The 24,829-nt window shown below is 53.3% G+C and overlaps 1 protein-coding gene across 2 annotated transcripts in view; it reads left to right on the forward strand.

Annotated features, from left to right (window-relative positions):
* CAPZB (capping actin protein of muscle Z-line subunit beta) overlaps positions 1-24,829 on the forward strand; it is a 130,118-nt gene that overhangs the window by 75,482 nt on the left and 29,807 nt on the right. For both annotated transcript variants that reach the window (XM_041765144.1, XM_041765145.1), the window contains exons 3-4: positions 15,350-15,471; positions 21,083-21,196. In XM_041765144.1, coding sequence (XP_041621078.1) covers positions 15,350-15,471; positions 21,083-21,196 — 236 coding nt within the window. The remainder of the gene's footprint in view (positions 1-15,349; positions 15,472-21,082; positions 21,197-24,829) is intronic.

Here is a 24,829-nt window from a genome sequence, read left to right on the forward strand (position 1 = left end):
CCTGCCTGTCGTCCTCCACCTGCCCCATCTCCCTCTCGGCAGCCAGAGTCATCTTTCCAAAATGCGCTTTTCATCATGACCCTCCACTGCCCTCTGACTCCATACTGTTATCAGGATCAAGCCCAGAGAACATTCTGGGTTTAGCAAAACTTCTTGATCTGTCTGGCCCATCCCTCCTCTGTCCGCCTCCCCCAACTCCTGAGGCCCTTCCACTCCAGCCATACTAATCCACTAGGGTTTCCCAAAGGTCCTGTGCCCTGTAGTGTTGGGTCTTGTACTCTCCCTTTACTGGGAACACCTCTCCACAGCAGCTCTGCTGGTCTTTCAGACCTCTGCTTGGGCCTCGCTCCCCCTACTCTGTGCCTTGGTCACCGCAGCCATGGGAGTCCCCTGTACTCTCCATTGGATTAATTATGTGACTTTCACTGGCTGCTAAGCTGAGGGCAGAGATCTTCTCTGCTCTGGTCACCTTTGTATCCTCAGTGAAGGCTGCTCAGGCCCCTCCTGCGTGCTGGAGCCTGTGCTGAGGCACTGGGGTCAGAGTGGTAAGTAAGATACTGTGTGTGTCTGAAGAGCCCACAGCCCTCGGTGATGGGTGGGTTTCAAGGAAAGCTGCTTGGAGTAGATGGAGCCTGAGGGTGATAGAAGAGAGCTAGCTGGACACAGAGCAGGAGCGCATGTTTGTGCCCAGATTAGGACTGTGAGTGGATGTCAAGCCTTGGGCATTGGTTCCAGCCTCGTGAGTCCCTTGCCCAGAAGTAGGTGATGGGATGCACTGCGGTCCTCCTGAGGATCAGCTGTTGGTTGCCACTCAGACTTTCTGGTTGCATAATGGAAGATTTATTGTTTGTGATTTTAAGGTTAGAGCTTGGAAACGTGTCTCTTCCCTACATTGCTCCCCTAGCCTCCCTGCCTCTCGAAGAGCCACCATCGGTCCTTTCCTGGGAAGCAGTGACCTTGCTGGTCCTGTTGACACTGTGCGCTCAGTGGAACTGCCAGCGCCACCTGCCTTTATCGTGTCTGATCTCACAGGGACCTCGGTCTTTCCCAGTCACATCTTTCAGGCTCTCCGTCACCTGGTGTCTTCCTCACAGCTCTGGTTGGTAACAGCTGCTGCTCCCAAAGGAACCCAAAGTAGGCCTCCGGCTTTCTGTTTTTCCTGAGCACTTGGGTTTTTGGTGGAGAAAAGGGGCACAGAGCCTTTACCTTTGTTTCTGATCCTTGTCACCTTTCTAACTTAGACTTGGGAACATCTTATAACTGCTAGGGGGCACAAGCTGTCCTCCAAAGTAGAGCTAAAGCATCGGTTTAAGAAGACTGTGCCACAGTGCTGCATTGGACGTCACAATGTCCCAGAAAGAAGAGTAGCGACATAGGTGTTGGCTGTGTGGGGAGAACCACTGTCTCCTTCGCCACTTGGGAGTCAAAGAGGCATGCGTTCCCCCTGTAGGGAGCTGGGGGGGGGGGAGGATATCATTTTTCTATTTTATTACAGATCCTTTGTCCATGTGCAAGATATTTAAATCCATGAGAAATGCTTGTGAGGTACCGTATAATAACATGCAAACAAGAACTGCAGCCCCCGTGTCCGAGGGGCTCGCTTGTTTTCCCTAGAATTCTGTTTCTGCCCTAAAACACCTTGATGGAAGAGCTTTTCTGCGTGCTGTGGAAAGAGCCCTTAGGAAGGGGCAGGTCCCACCTGCCTCCTCCCAGGCCAGGGCATCCTCTGTTGCTCCAAGGGACCGATTGCCAGGACTCCTGAAAAGGTGACAGGGGACAAGACCGGGGGCTTCACTCTCCACGAGAGTGTCAAGCAGAATGCGAACTTGTTGGTCACCCCGTCGGTTTCCACGTTCTTTCCATTCCGGAGATCCGGGGAAAATCTGCCGACGCTCCACAGGCTTTGCAAATCTTGCCCTAATTAAAGGGCTGCCCAGCTGTGTGCACAGCTCCTCTGCCTCAAATCTCTGCCCTTTTGTGTTTGTGTTTAAAATTCCATCTTTCCAAAAAGTTTGCCACTCAGCAAGTCTCCTTGCAAGCCCCCACTTCTGTTTGGGGGAAGTTTTCTCCTCTGGTTTCTGTTCTGCGTGTGTACGGAAAGTTCAGGTCTCTTTGAGGACGTTCGTGCAAGTGCTCTTCTGTGGTCATTTTTGTTAGCCTTGACGTGTGTGTCTTGCCACAGCTCTGGGAGGTGGCAGTGGGCGCTCCTGGCGTCCGAGCTCTTGTGCTCCTGGACACATGAGGGACTGGAGTAGCACTTTGGTTTCCTTCTGGACAAAATGAACAAAAGAGCTTAATCCTCCTGTGATTCTGGTTAGTGGGTGGGCAGTACTGCAGGATCAGGGAAGTCCTTCCGAAGGAACCTGACCTAGAGCAGCGTCAGATCCGGTAGCAGGAGGCTGCGCTGTCCCAAGGTGAAGAAGATACCTGTGGTTCTTGTCCACCAGGGCTGGGAGGCATAATTCCTCAGAAGTACACGAAAACCCCTTTCTTGGCTTTACCTTGCCTGTGGGGGGTAGGGTCCCTCTGGCTTCTGCATTTTAGGAAGCGTGTGGCATCCTGTTGCTGGTGGACCCAAGGAAGCAGTGTTACAGGTAATGTTTGGAGAGCTTTCACTGAGGTCTGAAGACTTAGGTTAGGTCCTGCCTTCTGGTGGATGAGAAACAGTGAGACAGAAAAGTGAGTTGGAAAGAGAGTCTGCTTCCCCAGGACCTAGAGAGCCGGAAGGCATCTCCTTTCTGAGAGCCACTGAGGCAGCACAGCTTGGCAGGCCCCAGCCCTGGGTGAGGAGTGCCTGGGTCACCCCTGTGGCACACATCTGGTTTGGGGAACAGATGAAAAGTCCTTGAGAGCAGCAAGGCCCGCCCGGCTTGCTTTTCCCCGACAGAGTCAGTCTGGAGTGTGAGCTAGGACATGGAGCAGCCTTGCACGTCCTTTGGGGGCCTGGGAGTTCTGACGTTTGTCTGTCACCAGGCCCTTAAAAAGCCAGTGGCGTGCTAACTGCCAGTGACCAGGTCTCTGACGAATGAAGGGGACACCGTAGTTGATGAAAATCTGTGTCATGGGCAATAGGAAACCCCGGGCTTCCCTTTAGTGAGTAGAATTAGGGTGGGAGGCTCAGGGGTGGGAAAGCATCCTGGAAGAGAGCAGAGAGGGAGTAATGTAGGTTCTGTGTACAGATAGAGAAATTTCTGATGGACTTGGACTTGGAACCTGTGGTCGGGAGCCCGTTTCTTCTCCCTCGGGCTGTGCCCCTCAGAGGCAGGCCCAACTCTTAATCACTCTTGGGTGGCCAGCAGTGCCACACTTAGTAGATGTGGGTTTGGTTTTAGGATGAACATCACAAACTTCTGATGAGCTTGCAGAGCCAATTTCCTGGAGGGTCATAGAGATGAGTACATAGTCTGTCTCGAACTGTGAGACTTTGCAGGGTCTATGGTTCAAATGAACCTTGCTGGTCATCTGGTCAAGTTACTTTCAGACATTTCTTAAATCGGTAGAGCCCTTTTTCAAGCTAAATCTTACATAGAACTGGCATGAAACAGAGAGTGGTGGGTGGGCCTTCTTACCCTGTCCCCCACCTTCTTACCCCTCCCTCCACCAGCACCCACCAGACATCTCTTCTCTGCCTCGGAGAACCAAAAGGACCATCAAATGATCTATTCCCATTTCATTAGAGACTCAGCTCTGAATTCCTGGCTGATAGTGCATCCCCTACAATGTGCTGCGCTAATTTATTAATTTATTTTGACATGGGAAAGCTCTGGGTCGTAAGGGTCAGTAGTCCAGTAGCTATTGAACGTGAAATAAAAAGGTAACACTGCCTCTGGTCCCTGATGCCCAGAGTCACTGCTTACTACCCCAGACTTAGATCACATAACATACTCTGCTGAAAACACAAACTGATCTTTTTTGCATTTGCATTGAACTTCGAGTTCCCTGGGTATATCTGTGCTCTCCACCTGGGACATTCTTGATTCACCTTTGTTTTTAAACAACAGCTTTATGGAGGTAGAGTCCACATTCTGTTAAATTCACCCTTTTAAAGTGTGTGTTTCAGTGGTTTTTAGTATATTCACAGAGTTGCGCAGCCATCCGTCTCCCACACCGTGCTCCTGTGGCCAGGGGTGCTCCCCTTCTTTGCCTCAGTCCCACAGGCTTCGGCTTCTCATGTCTTGCCTGGACTCTGCCCTGCTCCTTTTGCCTTCCTGAGGAGCTCTGGGCAGCCCTCCTCTCCGTTTCCATAGCATCCAGGACTCCCTGTCCATAGCACCTACTGTGTGGCTACATCATTTGTGCCCCTCTCTCTCCTCCTAGACGTTGAGCTCCATGTGGGTGGGGACACTGTACTTAACCCCTCATACAGTTAGGTGGGATTAGGTGGAGCTATACATTTGAATTGTATCTCTTAATGGGCCAAAGTCGAGAGGAGCTCTTGATCCTAAAGGCCCAGCCAATGAAGGGGACGCATCGGTGGCTCCTAAGTGGAGCTGACTTCCCCAGTAGGAAGAGTTATAGATTTTTCTTTGTCCATGAGTGGTCATTTTCTCTGGATGACTCAGTGAAATTAAAACCTGATGAGACATCCATCCAATGGAAGGAATCCAGTGGGAAACGTTGTGGCCAGCCAGCCAAGACGGTTTTATGCAAAGAGGGGGGGAAAGAAGGCCCTGACTTGTTCTGAGTATGCCTCACATAATGTGGCACATCAGTGTTGGCCTCGAGCCCCGCTCAGACACACAAACACAGCACGAACAATTCCACTTGAAAGGAACCGGCCGCATCCCTGGAATTTTGGTAGACTGTTAGGGTTGTTTAGAAGTTTGTGGTCTTGAGAGTTTGGGGAGAATATGTGGTGAAAAGAGCCGGAACTCTGGCAGATGACTCAGTGGCTGCGTGGCTCCAAGCCCCTCTGCTTCCCAGGATCATTGGGCTCTCGGGGTGGCTGTAGGGACCTTCAGGGTGAGCTGTACCCAGGCCTGGCTCGCTATGAGCCTCAGCAGGTGGTGCTGGGGTGGCTTCTATCGGTCTACCGCACCCGCTCTGGAAATCCTGTCCCTTGAGCCATGGTGAACCCTCCCAGGTCAGCAGGAAAGAACCTTTCTGCATTTCACCAGCGTTGTCCATCTGGCAGCTCGCTTCTCATTCGGGCGGCATATGCCCGTTGTCAGATTTCCCTTCCAGAATCTCGTTTCATGGATCTCCGAGCCCCTTCGCAGCTTTCAGGAAGGCTGGAACACGGAGGCTTCGACGCACGTTTCAGAGAGCCCGAGGCCAGGCCCAGACCTGAATGCCCAGTGATGAGGAAGCGGGCTGGTTCTTCTTTCGCCTTCCACCGTGAGAGCTCGCTGCTTTACCCCGGTGGCTGTGCTGGGACCTAATCATGCAAAACCCACTCTTGCCGGGTCCTTGTCTCTGCCCTGCCGTCCAGCTGGTGATTCTTTCAGCTGAGATGGTTTTGTGCTGCGGTTTGCCTGTCAGGCCGCGTAGCCGCTGCACCTTCCTGTGCCTCAGCGTCTTCCTCTGTGAGCGCTACTCGTTTGGGGTGACAGTAAGGCCACAGCGTGCTGCAGGGTCCCACGGCAGGGAAGTGAGACGGTGTGAGCAAGCGGTTCAGAGAACACCCGCGGCCACCAGGGTCCCAGCTCGTGGAGACGGAGATGACCCTGGAGGTTCCCGGTCCTGCCACTGAAGTCACAGGGCCTTAGTGAAAACATCGTTATTCTAAACCGGTTGTTCTGTGTAGTTTCACCTGGTCTTTTCCCCGAATGATCTGAAGTGATTTATAAGAATGCGGCCAATGCGGTCATCCCTTAGCAGGAGGTGGCCACAGCTCTGTGCCCACACTTGCTCTCCTCTCACGGGCCGGCCCCGGCCCCTACGGTTTCCACCAAGGGGTCGTCCTCTCCCCCGGGGCTGAGAACTCGCGTCTTCCTCTGCCTGGGGGGCTGGTGGTCATGGAGCCGCAGTGCCATCGTGGGTCACCGCTGTCACCCTCACTGCCAGCCAGCACCCCCAGACCCCGACCTTGGCCCCAGTCCCATCTCTGGGGAGAGGCTCTGAAGCATGTTTTAGGAACCTGCTTCCAACAGAATGTGACTTGGACTCCGGGAGATCAGAACTCTGCCCCGGGGGACCATGTCACCAGCACTAGGAGCCCTGCAGGCGTCAGGCCCCACCTTTGTCCCAAATGTGTGAGGCCCACAGCCAAGGCCTTGTGGCCACGAGGAGCACAGGCTGGGGAATTGGCTCCTCTCTGAGGCTTTGGGGCTTCATGGGAGAGGCCAGGGGTCATTAGGTCCCCGGGGCAGGGCAGCCTTGGGCGGGATGGACTGGGGGGCACGTTGGGGCCACGGTGACTTGTGTCTGCTGACTTTTCGGCCTCTGGCTTTGCGAAGGTGTTTGTTTTGTGCTCTGTTCCTCAGGAACAAGGCCTTAATTAAGAGGAGCAGGCAGGTTAGACTGCCCTGGGTTCTCTTGACTTCCTCCACCAGAGGAGGAGTCGTGGCCCTGGCCAGGGAACGGTTAATTTAATTAGGTTCCGAGTGCCTAGTTCATCCCCTTTGGGGAAGCATAGGGTTACATGTGGACAACAGGAGCCTTGTGTGTGTGCCTGTGGTTGACTCACAGATAGTGATTTTAATTTTTCTCTCAATTTGCTTTCTCTTTGTTGTGCCCCTTCCTGACCCTTCCTTTAGCAAACTCTCCTGGCCTCTTATTCCAGGCCGTGAGCTTCTAGAAGGCAAAGCTTTGGAGTCTTGAGTATGAATGACTGAAACCCAGCCCAGGAAGTTTGCCTTTATTATTTACCTGGGGTGGTTTGGGGCACCTGTCTGAGAAGAGGAAGCGGGGAGGGACTTGTTTCTTGAGAAAGTTCTTTGTTGTAATGGCATGTGAAAAATTTGTTTCTAAGTAGAGTAAAATATTTGATCAGAAATGCTTTCCTCGTGCTAGCCCTGCTGGCCAGCTTCATTTAGACACTGGGGGCACTACAGGCACCACCAGCCTCTTGAATCTGGGGTGCACACGGTTCACCATATTTTAATGTTTTCAAAATAGGGAAATTGCTTCTTACACTTAACAGGTACCTTGAATGATATTCTCGTTATACGCTTTGCAACGTATAGACGTCTAATGAAGGACATAGTTTGTACTTTCATTTAAAGAATATCATTCTTAGAGTCAGGTGACAGCTTAGTTGGAAGAGGGCTGGATCTGAGATGGGAGGGAGGGCAACCCCATGCGTGCGTGCATGCGTGTGTGGTTGGGGGTGGTGGAGGACTGAGTAACCTTTGGTTCAGCCGGTAACGACATGCTTGTTTCTGGTCCTGCTCTGCGCTGAGTTGGGGGGCTTCGGGTCTCTGCCGAGGTCCACGTGTGGCTGGAGGGCTTCGTGTGGGCAGGGAGCCCCACAGCACAGTACCTTCCCGTTGCTGGCTCCCTGTCCTGGGAGGGGTGGCTTTGTGGCCACAGATTCTCCTCTCTTCCTTACACTCACCTTGGGGCCTCCTGCCCAGAGCCTGTGTGCTGGCTCCTGCTCCTACACAGTGCCCCCCTCTTTCCTTCATTTGTGTGCCATCTCTGTGCCGCCTCCTAAACCACTGAGTCCCCACAGCCTTGCCCTTGCCACCGGGATGGCCCCTTGTGCCTTGTCGGTGTCCAGTGGCTGGAGCATGCTTCAGGAGAGCAGGCTGCGTGTACCCACCTTACCTGCCCCTGTGTCCCTGGCATCTAGCACATCCCTGGGGGGTGGGGGTGGGTGTCCTCAGCATCCACTGAGTGGCGTGAATTTCTCTTTGAGGCCGGTATTGTAGCCCACATTTCTGAGGTTAAGGAAGGGTACACTCAGCCAGGAAGTGGCAGACCAAGGATCTGAAGTTGTGTTTGCTTTCAAGGTTGGTGTTTTCCAGAACGCCACACTGTAGACTGTTTCTGACACCAGCATGTGTGTCGCCAAAAACACTCTTTAGTCTTATATTTCGTTTTTCTGTTTATTTATTTTCATTAGTGAATAAAGGGGAGAGTTTGTAGCCTTTGAAAAAATGAAAGGAAGAAATGAAACTGTAAGCAGAGACCTCTGCTGGCCACCGGGAGCTCGGGCATGCTGACACCTGGCTGCCAGGGAGCCGGGCTTCTGATGCGGGGAGGGGGGCGCGGGGAGCGGGGCGGCCTCTGCCCAGCCCTGATTTCCCCAACATTACTCATCCGAGTGTTCGACCCAGCGAACAGGGTCTGTTTTCGATTCTTATCTCTCTGGTGGCGGGCTCGCAGCCAGCGGGCAGATCAAAAGATGGAATGTGTTCGTTTAGCCTTTTTTTTTTTTTTTTCCCCAGAAACAGAGGTACAAGGGCGCACTTCTTAAAGACGGGAGTGCCGTGGATTGGATTATCCATGGGGTTGAACTGGTCTGGCTTTTGTGCCTTTTTTTAAGGGTTCATCTCAAGTTTCTTTTTCTGGTTGAACAATTGTTTTCAACGTTAATAACTAATGGAGAAGGGGAAGAGGCAAAGTAGAACCACATGGCGGCACAGACACGAACCTCGCTTGTGGCCGGAAACTTCTGATTTGTATCTCTTTTCATGTGATCCGCTGCTGGGTTAGATAGTAGAAGAGCCTTCAGTTTGAGGCAACAGCAAGAGTGGATGTAATTTTTTTTCTTAACCGAGCTGTTCTGTATCTCACATGTCCTGTCTTGGGCCACTGGCAAATAGCGCTGCGACTCCCGGGGCAGTCTCCCTCCAAGGCCCTGTTTTGCTCTTCTTTAAAATAAGGATTCTCTAACTGTTCTGTGCCTGGGGCCCTTTTGAGGATTAAAGGAGGTGTGGCGGGGAGAGTTTATAGTACAGTGCCCGGCGTGTACCACCAGATGCTGGCTGTGACTCCTGCTCATCATCCTTGGCCTCATTATTATTAAAGGATCACCTGCAGCTGTGGCTCAGGCCGTCCTAGCCTGTCCTTTACCGTCTACCTCCTGGGGTCTTTCCCTTCCTGTCCCAGTTCACTTTATTCCCCTTCCGCCCTCCTCGGGTGGCCCCCTTGGCCCCGGGGAGCCAGGTGACGGTGTCCGCTCCTCAGGTGTAGAGGGCATGGTGCCTCCTGCTCCCGGGGCTGTGGCCTCAGGAGTTTGTGGCACAGGAGAAATTGATCGGTGGAGCCCTGAACCCCCACCCCACCAGCACGGTGCTCTGGCCGGGGCAGTGCTGTTTACTGTTCCAAGTCACTTAGAATTAAGTTTAAGTCCCCCTAACAGCCTGGACTGATCTGACACCTTTGGTGTTATCCGAACATTCCTCACAAAGGCTGTTAAGCTGTTCAGATGGGCAGTTTGGACAGAAACCATCCGGCCCTCGGGTGTCGGCACCAACCACGTGTTCTCGCTCAGGGGCAGTGGAGCCGATGACACACGCACCCTGGAGTGAACTCTTGCCTTTGTTTGGACCTGTCCTTTCATTTAAATTGCTCTGCAAACTACTGATCCTTGGGACTTAATGTGATTTCTTCCGCTGTTCTAAGCACTTGACAGGACTGAGTGGGGGCAGCTTTGGGGGTTGAGGGTAGGGAGAGCGCCGGTAACTAATTGACGACAGAGATAAACTGCCTTTATTCTGGGTGTAGTAACTAATTGACGACAGAGATAAACTGCCTTTATTCTGGGTGTAGAGTAAGACCTCCAATCAGTCCCCCAGCACCCCGTGCTTGTTTCTAGGCTGGGTCTAGAGAACTGGGCTCTGCTTCCCTGGGCTTGCGGCCGGTACCTGCCTGGGCTCCCACTCAGTACCTGCCTGGGCTCCCGCTCGGTACCTGCCTGGGCACACACTCGGTACCTGCCTGGGCTCCCACTCGGTCCCTGCCTGGGCGCACACTCGGTCCCTGCCTGGGCTCCCACTCGGTACCTGCCTGGGCTCCCACTCGGTCCCTGCCTGGGCTCCCACTCGGTACCTGCCTGGGCGCACACTCGGTACCTGCCTGGGCTCCCACTCGGTACCTGCCTGGGCTCACATTCGGTACCTCCCTGGGCTCACACTCAGTACTCAGACTCAGAGAATGTTAAAAGTAGTGAGGAAGGAGTGAAGTGATAGCTGATGGCAGGATTAGAACAGCCATCCCCGATGCATTTGGAATTCAGTTGATCTCAGTGTTACTATAGAAATTCCAAAGAATTTGGCCTCCTGATAAAGAAGTCAGAACTTGGGCTGGGTTCTAGAGGGTGGTAGGATTTGAGAGGAGAATGGGGATGGGTTGCCAAGTTTAGCGAATAAAAATGTATGTCCTGAGTATGAGATTCATCATGTATCAGAATTAAAAATTAACTGCCCAATCCTGTATTTTCTCCAGCAGTCCTGAAAGGGAGGATATTTTAGGCAGAAGAACATGTGTGCTAACTTGTGTGGAGAGAACAGCGAACAGGACGGTGGTGTTGGGAAGCTGCCAGCAGGAGTGGGGGGTGGGATAGAATGGAAGTAAGACAGGTTGGTGGGTGGCACTAGGTCATGACTAATGCAGCCTTGGGCAGCTGCTCTGGCACAAATCTGTGGACACACCATGCCATCCACAGTTTTCAGTCCCCATGACAACCAAAGAGGATTCTTCGATCAAAGAAATAGGACTGATGGAGGAGAATGGATATAAAGGTATGGTTCACCTTGAAAGTTTACCCAAAAGGTGAAAATTGTACTTGCTTGGGCAAAGGATCGGCCGGCTGTATCACATCCCAGATGCTCTTCATGGAAGGGCACGTCCTGCGCCTTCAGGAGTTCTCTGCTATTCTGTGCACTGCCATAACTTTGTGGTGACACTGTAGATGTATGTTCTTCTGAGGTTGGTTAGTACCTGGCCATGGACTTAAAAGCCCACTCACAGATCTTTAGGGGTGGCTGGGTGTGGGAGCCCAGGTAATATCACCGCTCAGAAGCTCACACAGGCGCTCTCCTGATGCCCACTGCAGCCCGGAGCCCTCACCCACACCCCTGCTTCCCTCGCAGAGAGAATATAAGCCATGCATCTCCCCTCAGACCCTGGAGCAACCTCCTGAGAAGGCCCATCCGTGAGTCGCCTGGGGGCTGATGTTCAATTGCCTGTGGGCAGCAGTGGAGTGAAAGTCAGCTTTGCCCAGACCTCCTGGGATTGGCAAGCTTCCTGACCAGGATAGGAAAGGTAGGCTGGGCAGGCCATGAGAGCGGCCCTTTAGGGGACAGCTGGTACCACAGATTGACCCTTTGCACTGTTGCCTTAGCTTTGTGCTTTGAAGAACATGAGTTACGAAGTGGGAGGAGTAGAGTCCCTTCCGGTTCTTTACACTGACCTTGGAAGTTACCCTGATCTATTTGGACAGGCGGGGAGGGCTGGATCCCATTTTCTAGACCAGTGGCTGCCACATTGTTGTATTTCACAGGCCAGAAACTTTTTTTTAAAGGCGAGATGGGGGCTGGTGGAGAAAGAAAAACAGAAGAAGAGTAGATCATTAGGTTATCAATTTTTAAAGATTTTATTTATTTGAGAGCACAAGCAAGGGCAGAGGGAGAGAGAGAAGCAGACTCCCCATTGGGCAGGGAGCCCAATGCAGGGCTCAAACCCAGGACCCTGGGATCATGACCTGAGCTGAAGGCAGATGCTTAACCAACGGAACCTCCCAGATAGCCCTGGTTGTCAGTTTTTAAATAAAAAACCAAGTAAACCTATTATTTCATAAAACTAAGGGCATCTTGATACCCTGCCCCCCAAAAGGCAGTCTCCAAATAAAAGATGAACATGTTTAACTACATGAAGAATTTTGTCATTTTGATTATAGTCTCTCTTTACCTGAAGTATTTTCACCACAGCAGTGATGGTTTTTTGTTTTTGTTAAGATTTTTAATTTGCTTATTCATGAATGAGAGACCAGAAAGAAGCAGAGAGAGACACAGAAGGAGAAGCAGGCTTCCCGTGGGGAGCCTGACGTGGGATTCGATCCCAGAATCCTGGGATCACAACCTGAGCCAAGGTAGACGGTCAACCATTGAGCCACCCAGGCGCTCCAACAGTGACGTTCTTATTACAGACCAGCAGCAGCCGGTCTCCAGCAGAGCTTATCCAGTGCATTGGACACATGAACACCAGAGCAAAGGCTAGAACCCAGTCTCTTAGTTCCCAGTCTGGCCACCATTGCTGTGCTGCCCTGGGTCACATAGTAATAAAAATGTAGGACTTTAATTAAAATGCCAGCTCTCTTTGTCTAGGGCTTTCCCACTACCTCGCAATTCATATTTGGGGAATGTCTGGTTGGAACTACAAAGTGAAGCGGGTCCTTGTGCCCATCAGAGTTCAGTTCTTGACGGCAAACTCTTGATAAAGATCCTTACTGCACACCAATTTATTAACTTCAAAACAAAGCCAGTAGGTGTTCTGGAGGCTCCATGTGGTAAAATTCCTCCCTCCCATCCCAATACACCCGGCCCTCACTATCGCCAAGCACGGCTGCCATAGGTGCTGGGAATACAGGCCTGAACAAGATGAAGTCCCCACCCTGGCAAAATCTGCATTCTAAGGAGGGGAGACAGACAACAAATAAATCAGTAGACGTGTTAGCAAGAAATTACTGAAATACTTGTAATTCGTGGATTAACTTTTTGACCAGTGGTGCAGCCGAGCCTATTTTATACCGCATCCCGTTATCTTGTAAGCTTTCCTATGTGGGGGGCCGGTGGGGAAGGGGAGACAGCTTGGCTTCAGGCAGAACTGGGTGCTCAAAGGTCTGTTTTTATGCAGTGCCTGAAGCAGTGTGGTGAATTCAGGTGGGACCCAGTTTGATGTTGCCCTCAAAGAAGCACATACAGCAGACAATGCTGAGTACAGAGGAGGGAGGGTGGCATGTGGGTGTCCGTTGCTAGCGTGTGTGCCCTCCCCCTTGTTGGGCACTGGACTGAATGCCCATTGCAGGTCTTTTGTGATACCCCAAATCACGGTGAATAGGTTTTGCTATCCCCACGTTACAGATAAGGAAATCAGGTCTTCATAGAGAAGTGAAAATGACTTGCCCAGGGTCCTAAGGGTGGTAAGTGGTAGAGTCAGGAAGTCACACTTCAGAGCCTATTTGCTTAGCCTCTGCCACAGTCCAGGATGAATCGGGCCCCAGCCGTTTCGAATGGGGTTTGAAGCAGAAGTCAGGGCCCAACAGGGAAGCTAAGGCAACACTCAACAGAACAAACGGTGGTGCAAAGGGCTTGTGGTGACCAGCTGCCACATAGGTGCTCAAGACCATCCGCAGGAAAGCAAGCTACTTTCCAATCCCAGCTGCCTTGGATGGAAGCTGTTCCTTGCCTTGGCCAGGACTTCTTTCCAGGCTCTGTGGCCGTTGGTTGTTGAGCAGGGAGGTTATTTGCCGCCTTGGATAGGAGGGGGTTACTTGCTGCCACAGTGTGCCTTTGGCATGCACTGTCCCTGCTCTCAGTTGTCTGTTGAATCAGAGTTAGTCAGAGGGGGAGATTTCAGCCTCCCCTGCTTGCTTCCTGTGTGAGCCTTGGGCAGCTTAATGACTCTGGTCCTCAACTGTCTGTAGTCTTTACAGACAGGTGTCTGTAACGGGCATGAAGGTGCCTGCTTTACAGGAGGAGAGTGAGCTCTCAAGTGCAGTCTGCCAAGTATATGTAAAGGCCTCGCCTAATCCCTGGTACCTGGCAGACACTTGGATGTGCTAGGGGTTTGATGTTTTTTTTTTTTAAGATATTATTTATTTATGCATGAGAGACACACAGAGAGAGAGAGAGAGAGAGAGAGAGAGAGAGAGAGGCAGAGACACAGGCAGAGGGAGAAGCAGGCTCCATGCCGGAAGCCTGACATGGGACTCGATCCCGGGTCTCCAGGATCAGGCCCTGGGCTGAAGTCGGCGCTAAACCGCTGAGCCACCCAGGCTGCCCGGGGTTTGATGTTCTCATCATGAAAACTAACTTTGAAAATAGCCTCATTTGGGGCCCTTAGCTGGCTCAGTCGGTGGCACGTGTGACTCTCGATCTAGGGTTGTAAGTTTGAGCCCCATCTTCAGTGTAGAGATTACTTAAAAATAAAATCACAAAAGACAAAAATAGCTGGGGGGGGGGGGGTGTAGAGGACACTGGTGGCCATTGCAGATTGCGCCAGAGGTTAATGGTGTGGACATCTCTCACGGGCTAGAGGACCAGCAGTGGTCCATGTAGAGGAAACCGATGGTTTCACTGAGGCCAGAGTTTATGCGAAACGAGGTGACCATCTTCCAGTTGTGGCAGCCAGGGCCTTGTGAGCTGCTCCGAAGCACCTGGGGGCCCGGCAGAGGGGCCCAAAGAAAGCAGCCCCCAGAGGCTGGGTGGTCTCTGAGGGGGCAGTCCCCGTGTCCTCACCTTCCTGGAGGCGGTCGAGGTCTTCCAGCCGGTGGTCTGCCCCACCCCCCCGCTGAGCGGCTCTTCTGGGTATCTTTGCCACATGACTTAACTTTTCCATTTGGAAGGGCTCTTGGTGCAGTTGGCAGCCACCATCCTGGTAAACGATATGGTGGGGCCTCCGTAAACCCAGGGCCATGAAACGAATAAGTCAGCACATTGAAAATATAGCGTGGAAGTGACTCAAGCCCGAAGGAATCCGTTTCTGAAAGTGCTGCCATCCCTTCCTGGAATATTTTGGTGGAAATGGATGTTTGAATTAGGAGGAGGCGGCCTGGTTGCTGGTGGGGCCCTGTGTCCAGTTGGGCAGGATTTGTGCTGGGAGTCCACCCCGCCTGGTCCAGGCCCCGGGGCCCTCCTTCTCAGTGACACGGCTCCGTGTGGGTCCGGGATAAGCCCGCTGGAGCTCGGCGCTGCGCAAAGCTGGTGTGAAGCACCTTTGCGGCAGGTAGGGTTGACTCTGTGAGCCAACCTGGTAATGCTTGGCCAGGGGCCTGGAAAGTATTGGAAACTCCACCCCGCACGGGAGCCGGTGGGAGTTCTCGAGCACGGTCGGGTTATTCTCAGAGTTCTTTGGATTCCTATGTATTTCAAATGTTTACCTTCTTCTCAGGACATGAGCTTGTACTTTGCCCACCAGAGACCAATACCAAGCACATACGTACTTAAACGTACCAGACCACCCTGGCGACCAGGTAATTAAAGCTGCAGGCAGATTTGGAAGGAAGGCTGTGTTGGAAATCACGCTCCGCTGTAATTCAAGAACAGGTTTCTTTATGGAGGGACACAGTTGGTGTCAGACACATGTGGAAAAGAAAAGAACAGGCCCATGATTCTGGCAGAGTACCAAGGGCCAGATGTTAAATGTGCTGACCATGATGTGGCTCCGGTTGCCATTAGCCAACCTGGATTCGACGTGTTGTTTTAACCCCTGGCTCTGCCTTTTCCTTCCTTCGCGCCAGGTCCCCAGTCTGTGTGAAGATCTCCTGTCTTCTGTTGACCAGCCCCTGAAAATCGCCAGAGACAAGGTGGTGGGAAAGGATTACCTTTTGTGTGACTACAACAGAGATGGGGACTCGTACAGGTGAGCTGCCAGGCCGGGGCCAGGAGCAGTCCCTGTCGCCTGGGACCACTGAAGTCCGGCCGTCCTTCTGTCTGTCTGTCCTCCCTATCTCCCTCCCCACTTCCCTTCCTCCCATCCTTCCTTCCGTCCAGCCCAGCAGTAGACGTGTGTGGAGTGCCTCCAGTAGAAGCGTTGGAGACTTGGCAGGGAACAAAGGGCCCCTGCCCTGGCAGAGCTTCCAGTCGAACAGGAGAAGGCTGTCGTTACCACACGGTAGTGGCAGGAAGTCCTGCTAAGTTTGCAGGGTGTAGGGTGTGCATGGGGTGGGGATCTGGAGCACGAGGAGGGCCTATGTGGGTCAGGAACGTCGGAATGAAGCTTGGTCCACTACATACACGACTTTCTTTGTCTTCCATCACCATGCTGAGGGCTGTGGACAATGAGGTAGTCATTAGTCCCTGCCCTGAGCGATCACTATTCTAGATCGGGGGATGCACAGGGATGCACATAGTGGCGGGATACCGTGTGCTGTGATGCATGCCGCCAGGGCCAAGCTTATTCAGAATTTGAGGGTAGCGTGGAAGAGGCTGGGGAAGCTCCAGGATAATTTCCTGAAGGAAGTGATGTCCGAGCTAGGTTTTTAAGGGTGTCTAGGAGTCCTTCCTATTAAGAAAGATCAGGAATCCCTAAACTAGCCACCATTTCTGTGTTGGATTGCTGTAGTCAGTGCCTCGGAGAATGGTGGAGGAATGCAGTCTGCTTTAGGTTTATTTAGAGACCACTGAACCTGGGCTGAGTCTTAAAGATTCAGCTTAATGTTCTTTGGGGGCCAGGGGCAGGGTCTGAGAGGGGGAAGCAGGGAGAGATGCGTGGAGTCAGCTGACCTCAGCTCCGAACCAGCACTGCCCTTCTGACAGATTACTTGTTATGTCTGGTCTTTTGTTTTCTCACATGCAATCTGGAAATAAGAGGATCCATTCTTTGAGCAAATGCACGGGGACCTCTCTGTAAGCGTGCACTGTACATGCCGGCCCCGAGTCCGAGTCCCTCTTCTGTGGGGCTTCCATCCCAGTGAGGACACCAGGTCGCCAGCAATGCCAAAATGATAGGGACCTGGGAAAGTGAGTCGGAAGGAGAGGCGGGGCGGAAGGTCAGGGAAGGCACGTCTATGAGTGGTAATATGTGAGCTGAGACGTGGAGATGAGACAGCCGGGTCACACACCGTCGGGGTGTCAGGTCCCCGTGGGAGCTGAGCCGGTGGGGCTCCAGCTTGGCTGGGAGGCCGGAGCAAGGGTGAGGTCAGAGGTGCAGCAGGGCAGGTGGCGCCAGGCCGTGAAGGATGCAGCAGAGTCACCGGGGGTTACCAGAACTGACACACTCCACGTGTTCCAGAACGGAACTGGGTGTGAATCACAGGGATTTCATTAATACTGACTTTTCAGAGAGACCAGATGAATGTTTTATAATCATGTCCCTTTGCCAGCTTCGGATGGAAGTTAGGTGAAAAATAGATTTGGGCCTCGTCCAGACCAGAGACCCGAGTGGAGATGGCGAGCAGTTGTCGGACTGGAGGTCCCTCCTGAGAGCAGGGCCAGCAGCCGCACATGTCCCGGGGGTGGGGACACAGCGGTGGAGGGTGACCCCGAGGCTTCAGGCCTGGGCAGCCGGAAGGCGGGAGCCACTGCGTGTTGAGGTGAGGAAGACCCTGGGAGGACCTGCTCAAGGGCTATTGGAAGCCTGAGATGTCCGTTCAGTGGCAGTGGAGGTGTCCCGGAGGCTGTGGGTAGTCCCAAGCTCCAGGAGCGAGGGCAGGACGAGGGGGAGATGCAGAGGCGGAAGGCCCCAAGTGGAGGTGCTGAGGCCACCCTGGGGTAGATTGGGTCCCACTTGGGAGGGCCGGTCTCTGTGCAGGTTGCAGGCATAGCGCCAGGTCCCGTCCTCCCTGGAGAGAGGTCTGTGGCAGCACCAGATGCTCTGACATGAGGCGACATGTGGCCGACATGATCCAGGGAGAGGTGATCCTTGAGCTGAGTCTTGCTCACTCAGCTTTATTGTATTTCTTTTTTCTTTCTTTTCTTTCTTTTCTTTTTTTCTTTTCTCTTTTTTTTTTCATAAGAGACACAGGCAGAGGGAAAAGCAGGCTCCCTGCAGGGAGCCTGATGCGGGACTCGATCCCAAGACTCCAGGGTCACGCCCTGAGCCGAAGGCAGACGCTCAACCACTGAGCTACCCAGGTGTCCCGTATTTCTTCTTTCCACCTGAAAACTCCAGTTGGCCGTGTACAGCAGCTGCTCCCCAGCAGCCCGTGGACGGCTGGAATGGTTTCCGTATCCAGTACCCAGGACCGGGCCAGGCTTCCGGGGACTTGGTGCCCACAGCGCCTCTAGGTTGCCCCACCGGCTCCCGCATTCCTGGGGCACTGCCAGGGGCCGGGGGGGCCTCAGCCACCGAGGAGCCCAGGGTGTCAGGGCACAGGACTGTTCTTTCCTTCCCCCCCTCCTCAGTATAAAACTTCAAGGTCTTCTGATTCTCTCCACACATTTCCATCCTAACTGTGTTTGATCGTTTGCTTAAATAAGATCCTTATGGCGTGACCACTGCCAGCAGCACTGTTTGAAACCTGTTAGCTCAAACAAAAAGCATTCTCGGAGGGAAATGAAAGGCCTGACTTTTGAAATCTACCCGTTCCTGTCCATCTGTCTTTTTTCAAATGGCCTCCATTTAAGCTCTTAAATGTGTTCTGAGTGCCCCTTCCACTAAGAATATCCTGGGTAATGTTATGATTTTTTCCCCCAGCTACAATTACCCCGGCTCCAGGACTAACAGCTTCAAATGCTGTCGTCTGTGAGCCAGGAGAAATGTGAGTTACAGGCTTCTTGAAAATCCAGGCCCCCAGCCTGCAGGAGAGATGGGCTCTTGTGTCTCATCAGGTCACCACTAAATGAAAGCCAGTTGGAGAGGGTCTTCCAGGCCCACAGGAAGGTGAGGGCTGTTTAGCTGGGGGAGCAAAGGTCAGGCCTGGGGGTACTGAGACATCCTGAAGGGGGCACGTGGGGGAGGGGGCCCAGGTCTCATCCCCTAGCCTCTGGCAAGTGCAGGTCCTGAGCCTTGTGTCGAAATCAGTACCCTTCCACTGAATCTTTGTCTCGGGAGCTGCCAGGAGGCCTTTGTTGTTGTTGTTAAGTGCTTAGGTGTCCCTCGGAAAAAGCAGAAGGTGGCTCCTTCTCTTTGGTTTGGAGGACCACCAGCAGAGTCCTCCCTTGGGTCTTTCTTTCCCACCCTGAGCCATGAGGCTAAGGCCTGGGAGCCCTGTGCTAGGGTGACAGGTGTGGACAGGGTGGGCTCCTTCCCCACGCACCCTTGCACCCTAGAGAAGGGAAGGGAAGAGCTGTGGGAGGTGCAGGAATCCACATCCATATGTGAAAGTGAGGGGCCAGGGCGGGGTGTAGCTTCTGGGGCTGTGGGGGATTTCTTCATCCTTTAACAGCTTTCTTGAAGCCGTGGTTGAGTGCCAGGCTCTATTCTAGGTGCCAAGCAAACGGTGGAGAACAAGACAGGAAGGACTGGCCCTCTTGGAACCTCTGTTCCAGAACTGATTGCATTAATTCAAGTAAAGTAGCCACTAGCCTAGCCGCATCTCACATACTCCGAAGCCTCCTGAACCTGGGGCTGCCATTTTGGACAACGCTGATAGAGAACATTTCTGTCCTGGAGGAAAGTTCTCTGAGGCAGCAAAGTTTCGGAGGATGAAGAAGACAGGTTATAATAAGAACAGATGCATCAGCCGTGTTCTGGAAGGGAGAGGCCCCTCAGTGGGGATGCGAGGGTGCCCAGTGTCAGCTTCACAGCTGCCCCCCAAAGCCACGTAGGCCCCGGTGGGCATGGGCAGAAGGGAGCATCTTCTTGATGCTTCTTGACATAAGAAAGGGCATGGGACGGCTCTTTCTCATGTCCTGTGCCCAGTCTAGGGTCGTCACAGGGCTGGCTGCTGGTCATGGGGCAGAAGGGAGCATCTTACCCCATTGTTGAAAAGTCTCCATACCAACAGTGAGGAGAGGAGAGCAGTGGGGTGGAAGAGTCTGCCTGGAAAGAAAGGTTTCCAAAGGCTCCTTGAGCTTCAAAGTGGTCAGGGCTACTGCTGCTTCCTCTTGGGAACCAGGCGCAGTGACTCCTTCCCTGCTCGCCCTTGGTGGCCCAGCAGCCGAGGAGCTGGGATCTCTCTGTGGAGGCAGCTTGGGGGAGCGACCACCCGGCTCACGGCTCACTCTCTGGTTCCATACTTGTGATGTGCCGATGTAGGTGCCGGGGGCGGGAGGGGGGTGTACCAGTTCCCTAGAAGAATGATGTGCGTGCACGGAATTCATTAAAACTGGGGTTCTGAGGACCATGATCCCCTTTTTCCATAACATGAATCCCAAATTGAAAGGTTCTTTTGAGGCTTCTGTGAGGCAAAAGTTGCTTGTCAGCAGGGAATACGGAAAAGGCGGCAGAGGCGCTGAGGCGTTTCCATCCAGGAGTGGGGAGGACTTTGTCCACAGCCCACGGCACCACTGCCACCCTCCATTCCTCTCACCTTTTCCTTCTCGTTCTTTCTCTGAACTTAACCTGCAGGAATTAACAAGTAGGTACTTTCACTAGAACCCCCATTTCCAAGTATCCCTGTCATTAAATGCTTTCCTCAGGTGGCAAAATACATTTTTTTTTTTAATGCAGCAAGTCTTTGGGCTGGAAAAAGAGAGGCTGTTTCTCATTACTTAGCAGTCTTTTTTTCTTTTTTTTTTTTTCTGTAAGATGTCATTTATTTATTGAGAGAGAACAAATGTGTGTGCACACAGGCACACGAGCGGGGGGGATGGACAGAGGGAGAGAGACTCTCAAGCAGACTCCTGTTGAGCACGGAGCCTGATACGGGGCTCGATCCCACGACCCTGAGATCATGACCTGAGCCAAAACCAAGAGTAAGACAGTCAAGCAGCTCAGCCCCCCAGGCGCCCCAGCTTAGCAGTCTTTGTATGTGCCCATGGTCTCGGGTGTTGGGAAGGCTGTCCTGTCCCCCCTGAGGACCCCTCAGGTTTTCTCACACGTAGTCAGCAGCTACCTGCCTGCCTCCATGACCAGCAGCTCTCAGTCCTTAGCTGCAAGAAAGATCTTTGGGGTAAGAGTTTATCCAGAGCTGCTGGCAGGTCCCGGAGGCCAGAGGGGCATCTGTTGATCCATACAATGGTGAAAACAGAGGAAACTTAGGAGAAGAGTGAGGAGCTGTCACGACATTGACAGCACAGACCAGGCTGTGGTCTGGCACTTGGTATATTTTCTCCTCTGCCCCTCACAACAGCCCTGCGGGTAGCACATGGTAGCCTCATTTTACAGGCTCGGAGAAGTCAAGACACTTGCCGGAGGTACATGGCTCATGAGAGGTGGCACTGGAGGTTCATGCCGGGGCCAGTCTGCCTCCGAGCCCTTGCTTGGCAAACCTCGAGAAAGCTGTGTGTGTTGCAGGGCCTGGAAACATCTTTGCTGTGGGTAGTGGCCTTGCCTCTGAAACGTCAGACAGCCGAGCTCAGGCTCACGGCTCACAGGCCACCTCTCTGGGAGTGATTGGTGTTATTTCCTTCTCCTTCCTCCCCTTCAGGTCACCATGGAGTAACAAGTATGACCCTCCTTTGGAAGACGGGGCCATGCCTTCTGCTCGGCTGAGAAAGCTGGAGGTGGAAGCCAACAATGCCTTTGACCAGTATCGAGACCTGTGAGTTACTTCCTCCCTTCCCACTTCAGCGCTTGTGATTTAGATAAGTGAGTCACAAGGGAGGGTGGGAGCAGGCCAGGCAGCCTTCCTTGAACCCTGTCACCTGGCTCACCTCACCAGTGATAACTGAGCACTCACGGCAGGCCGCTGGGCACTAGCCTGGTGACTGGGTCAGGGATGAGGCAACTCGGCAGTGGAGCGCTCCCGTGCGCAGACCTGCGTGTGCAGGTCCCACGTTGTGCTTCCTCGTGGTCGCAGGTACCCCTGGGCCAGCACACTCTCTGCATGTCCTCTCAGACCCTCACAAACGTGAGAGCTCTTTTAGTCCTCATCATTCAGATGAAGAAGTTAAGGCCCAGGAGGATCCGGGCATTTGTCTGAGGCAAGAGGACCCTGGCCTGTCTGTCTCCGGGGCCCCTCTGTTTTTCCATCCTGTGTGCCCCGACCAGTCGTGCCTGGGGCTCAGAGACCCCCACCTCAGCTGAGGCCCTTGCACGCTCTGACCCACCGTGTCGCTGACTCCTGAGTTCTTTAGGGCCTAGTCTCTGTCTTGGAAGGTGTTTTTGCTGGGTCTGCTTAGATTCCCACCTCCCTTTCCTGCTTCCGCCTGGTCCTGCCACCCACCATAGCACCAAAAAGAGCAGCCACTTACCGACCGGCCTTGCCAAGAAGGGCTCCGGAGAAGCTTAGCCTCTGACACGGTCCTTCCTTGACCGGTAGAATCTCGTTGGAAATTCAGGTCTGTACTGAACACAGAGCACAGCTGTGAAAGGCACGGCTCCACCACACAGACTCGGTCGTTTCTGTGAAGGGCCGGACAGCGTGCTCAGAGTGTAGGCGTGGCGGGTCGTAGGAGCCTCTGTTTACTTTGAGTGTTTTCTTGTTTTACGTGTATTATTCTCTGAAAGTGTAAAAACCCAAAAAATAGACAATAAAATAAAAACATGAAAACCACCTCTCGAGCCTTGAGGTGGGTGGGCTTTGACCCTGGGCTGGTCATTTGCCCACCGGGACTTAGGGTCTGGGCAAGAAAGTGGAAGCAGGAGAAGCAAAGCACCTGAAGTGCTGGAACCATTGTCCGGAACTGTTGGCGGCATGCGTGGTGTGGGGATTCAGGACTCCGTCCCGCAGACACTTGGAATGGCTTTCTGGCTCTTAGCAGATTTGGTAAAACACCCTAGATAAAGAATTTCTCATAGGAACTGGCTTGGGAGGAAAAGTGCCACTTCTCAGCCTGACCTGCAGCCAGAAAACCCCATGACACTTAAGCAGACGAATGCAGTACAAAAGCCAGGTGGAGCAGATAGCCCTCGATGTCTCTGTCGCCCCTGAAATCACCCCCATGTGACTCAGCTTTAGCTTTGGTGTTGGCCGGGAGCATCCGTACGTACGTCGATCCCTGCAGGAGCGTGTTGGGAAAGAGGATTGCTCCTTACAGGTGATGGGACAGTCAGCCCAGGTACCTTGCCCAACCTCACATAGCCAGTGAGTGGTGGACCTGGCATGGAAACATCCAATTCCGAAGTCCAAAATCTTCACGTACTTGCCCAGCGCTGAAGGTACCCACCAAGTACTGGAGGGTATGGCCTTGATCATGGCATCCCTGCCCTCTGGGGCGTCCTCTGTGGGAAGACACCGCAAGTGAATGGATGCCACGATGTGTGGTGCGATGGGGACTGACTCGTGCTTCAGGTGGAGTGGTAGGGAAGGCCTCTCCAGGACGTGGTGGCCTTGGAGCTGAGGACTGATGCCCGCAGGGGGCCAGCCATGCCCCAGCCAGGAAAGAGTGGTCTGGGCGGGCACCTCTTAGATTCTCCAGGGGTCAGAACACTTAGGGATTAGAATGGTGACTTCCTGAATGAAGCGATTCAGACATGTGGCCTTTGTACTGCCCTTTTGAGCCAGGCCTAGGGAGGAGCCCAGGTCTTATCTTTGACTTCTTTCCTTCTCCTTCCTATCTTCCTGGTTCACATACATAGTGATGCATGGTCATCATTAGGTGTGTCCCTTCTGTGGGGCCTTTTTTTTTTTTTTTTTTAAAGATTTTATTTATTCATGGGAGACACAGAGGCAGAGACATAGGCAGAGGGAGAAGCAGGCTCCCCACAAACAGCCAGAGGTGGGACTCGATCCTGGAACTCTGGGATCACAACCTCTCCAAGATCATAACCTGAGCCAAAGGCAGACGCTCAACTGCTGAGCCACCCAGACGTTCCCCTTCTGCAGGGTCTGGATCAACTGGGGCGGTCACCCCTTCTCAGTATGCTCACACCACTCCGGGTCCAGCAAGGCCTGGGACTCCCTGGAAGTCCTTTTGGGAGGACTCCTTCGGGCACCTCCTGGAAAGACTTTCCTTCCTGGGCAGATGTCCACTTTGCAGGTAGCGGATGTCTGTGAGCCTGTGCTCGCCTCTGAAGAGGGAGTTGACCACTGGGGGGCTGAGAGGGGCCGCCAGGACCGCTGCCCGCACCCAGGTGGGAGATCAGACTGGACCAGCCCAGACCCTGAGGTGCTGCGGCAGTTTGCAGGCATGGAACACAGCCAGACGGCACACCTCTGTCCCGGCAGCATCCGTGTGCTGCTGCTGGTGGGGAGGAGAGTTCGGGGCCTTCGGTGCCGGGGGTGCGGAGAAGCCCATGTCACCCACGTGACAGCAGCTACAGGCTACCATGGGGGTGGTGGTTAGAGCGTCACTGGGGACCCAGAGTCCTGTTTCAAGCCACCCACTGTTATCAGAGTACTGAGGACACTCTCTCCTGAGACCAAGTGTGGGGAACATTTTCCCAGCTGGACCACACATGATGAGTTAAAATGAGACCCATTTCTGAGCTAAAAATTATGAAAACAAATTCTTTTTATTCCCCCTTCCTGCCTTTTTTATTATTATTTTTTTAACATCTTGGTACACTGCTTCCCTCCAGAAGTTCCCATTCTCAGAGTGCCCTGAAGCTGTTGGTGGCCACGCTGGTGACCCTAGTACGGCCCAGAACGTGACCTCTTTCATTCCTTGTGGTTTTGGAGCAGAGGGAAGTCAGCCTGCGGGTTAGGAGGCCTTGTCTCTGCCTTGTGCACAGGCCAGCAGTTACCTGGGTGTTCTAAGGGCCAGATGGTTTCATAGGATGGACAAGTAGGTCATGTCATGTCTTCCCTTTATCCTTCATCTCTGCCCCTTCCCATTGGAAAGATGCGTTCCAGAGGTGCCTGGGGTGACTGGGGCTGGCTCAGTGGGTAGAGGGCAGGACTCTTGATCAGGTTGTGAGTTCGAGCCCCACATTGGGTGTGGAGATCACTTAAAAATAAAACCTTTAAAAACAACAACAAAGACACATTCCTTTCCTGTGGGAAGGCTCACGTGGTGTCAGCCCCAGGGAATGAAGCCGCAGAGCACCTGTCTTCCTGTCGTGTTGGCAAAGGTCACTCTGAGGGGAGGCATTCATTCCCCGCAACACAGCCCTCTGTCTGCTGGCCCTGCTGGTTCTGAGCTGCTGCATGAGGAGCCGGGAGGGTGGCCTGCATTCCAGGCCTGGAGAGAGATGCCCAGAGCCCCAGGCAGACCAGACCCACCCACCCTGCCAGGAAGAAGAGGGAGTGCTGCCACCCTGAGAGCAGAACAGGAGCACCATTGTGCCCAGG

Source organism: Vulpes lagopus, chromosome 8 (genome assembly GCF_018345385.1).
Source record: "Vulpes lagopus strain Blue_001 chromosome 8, ASM1834538v1, whole genome shotgun sequence".
Lineage (NCBI taxonomy): Eukaryota > Metazoa > Chordata > Mammalia > Carnivora > Canidae > Vulpes > Vulpes lagopus.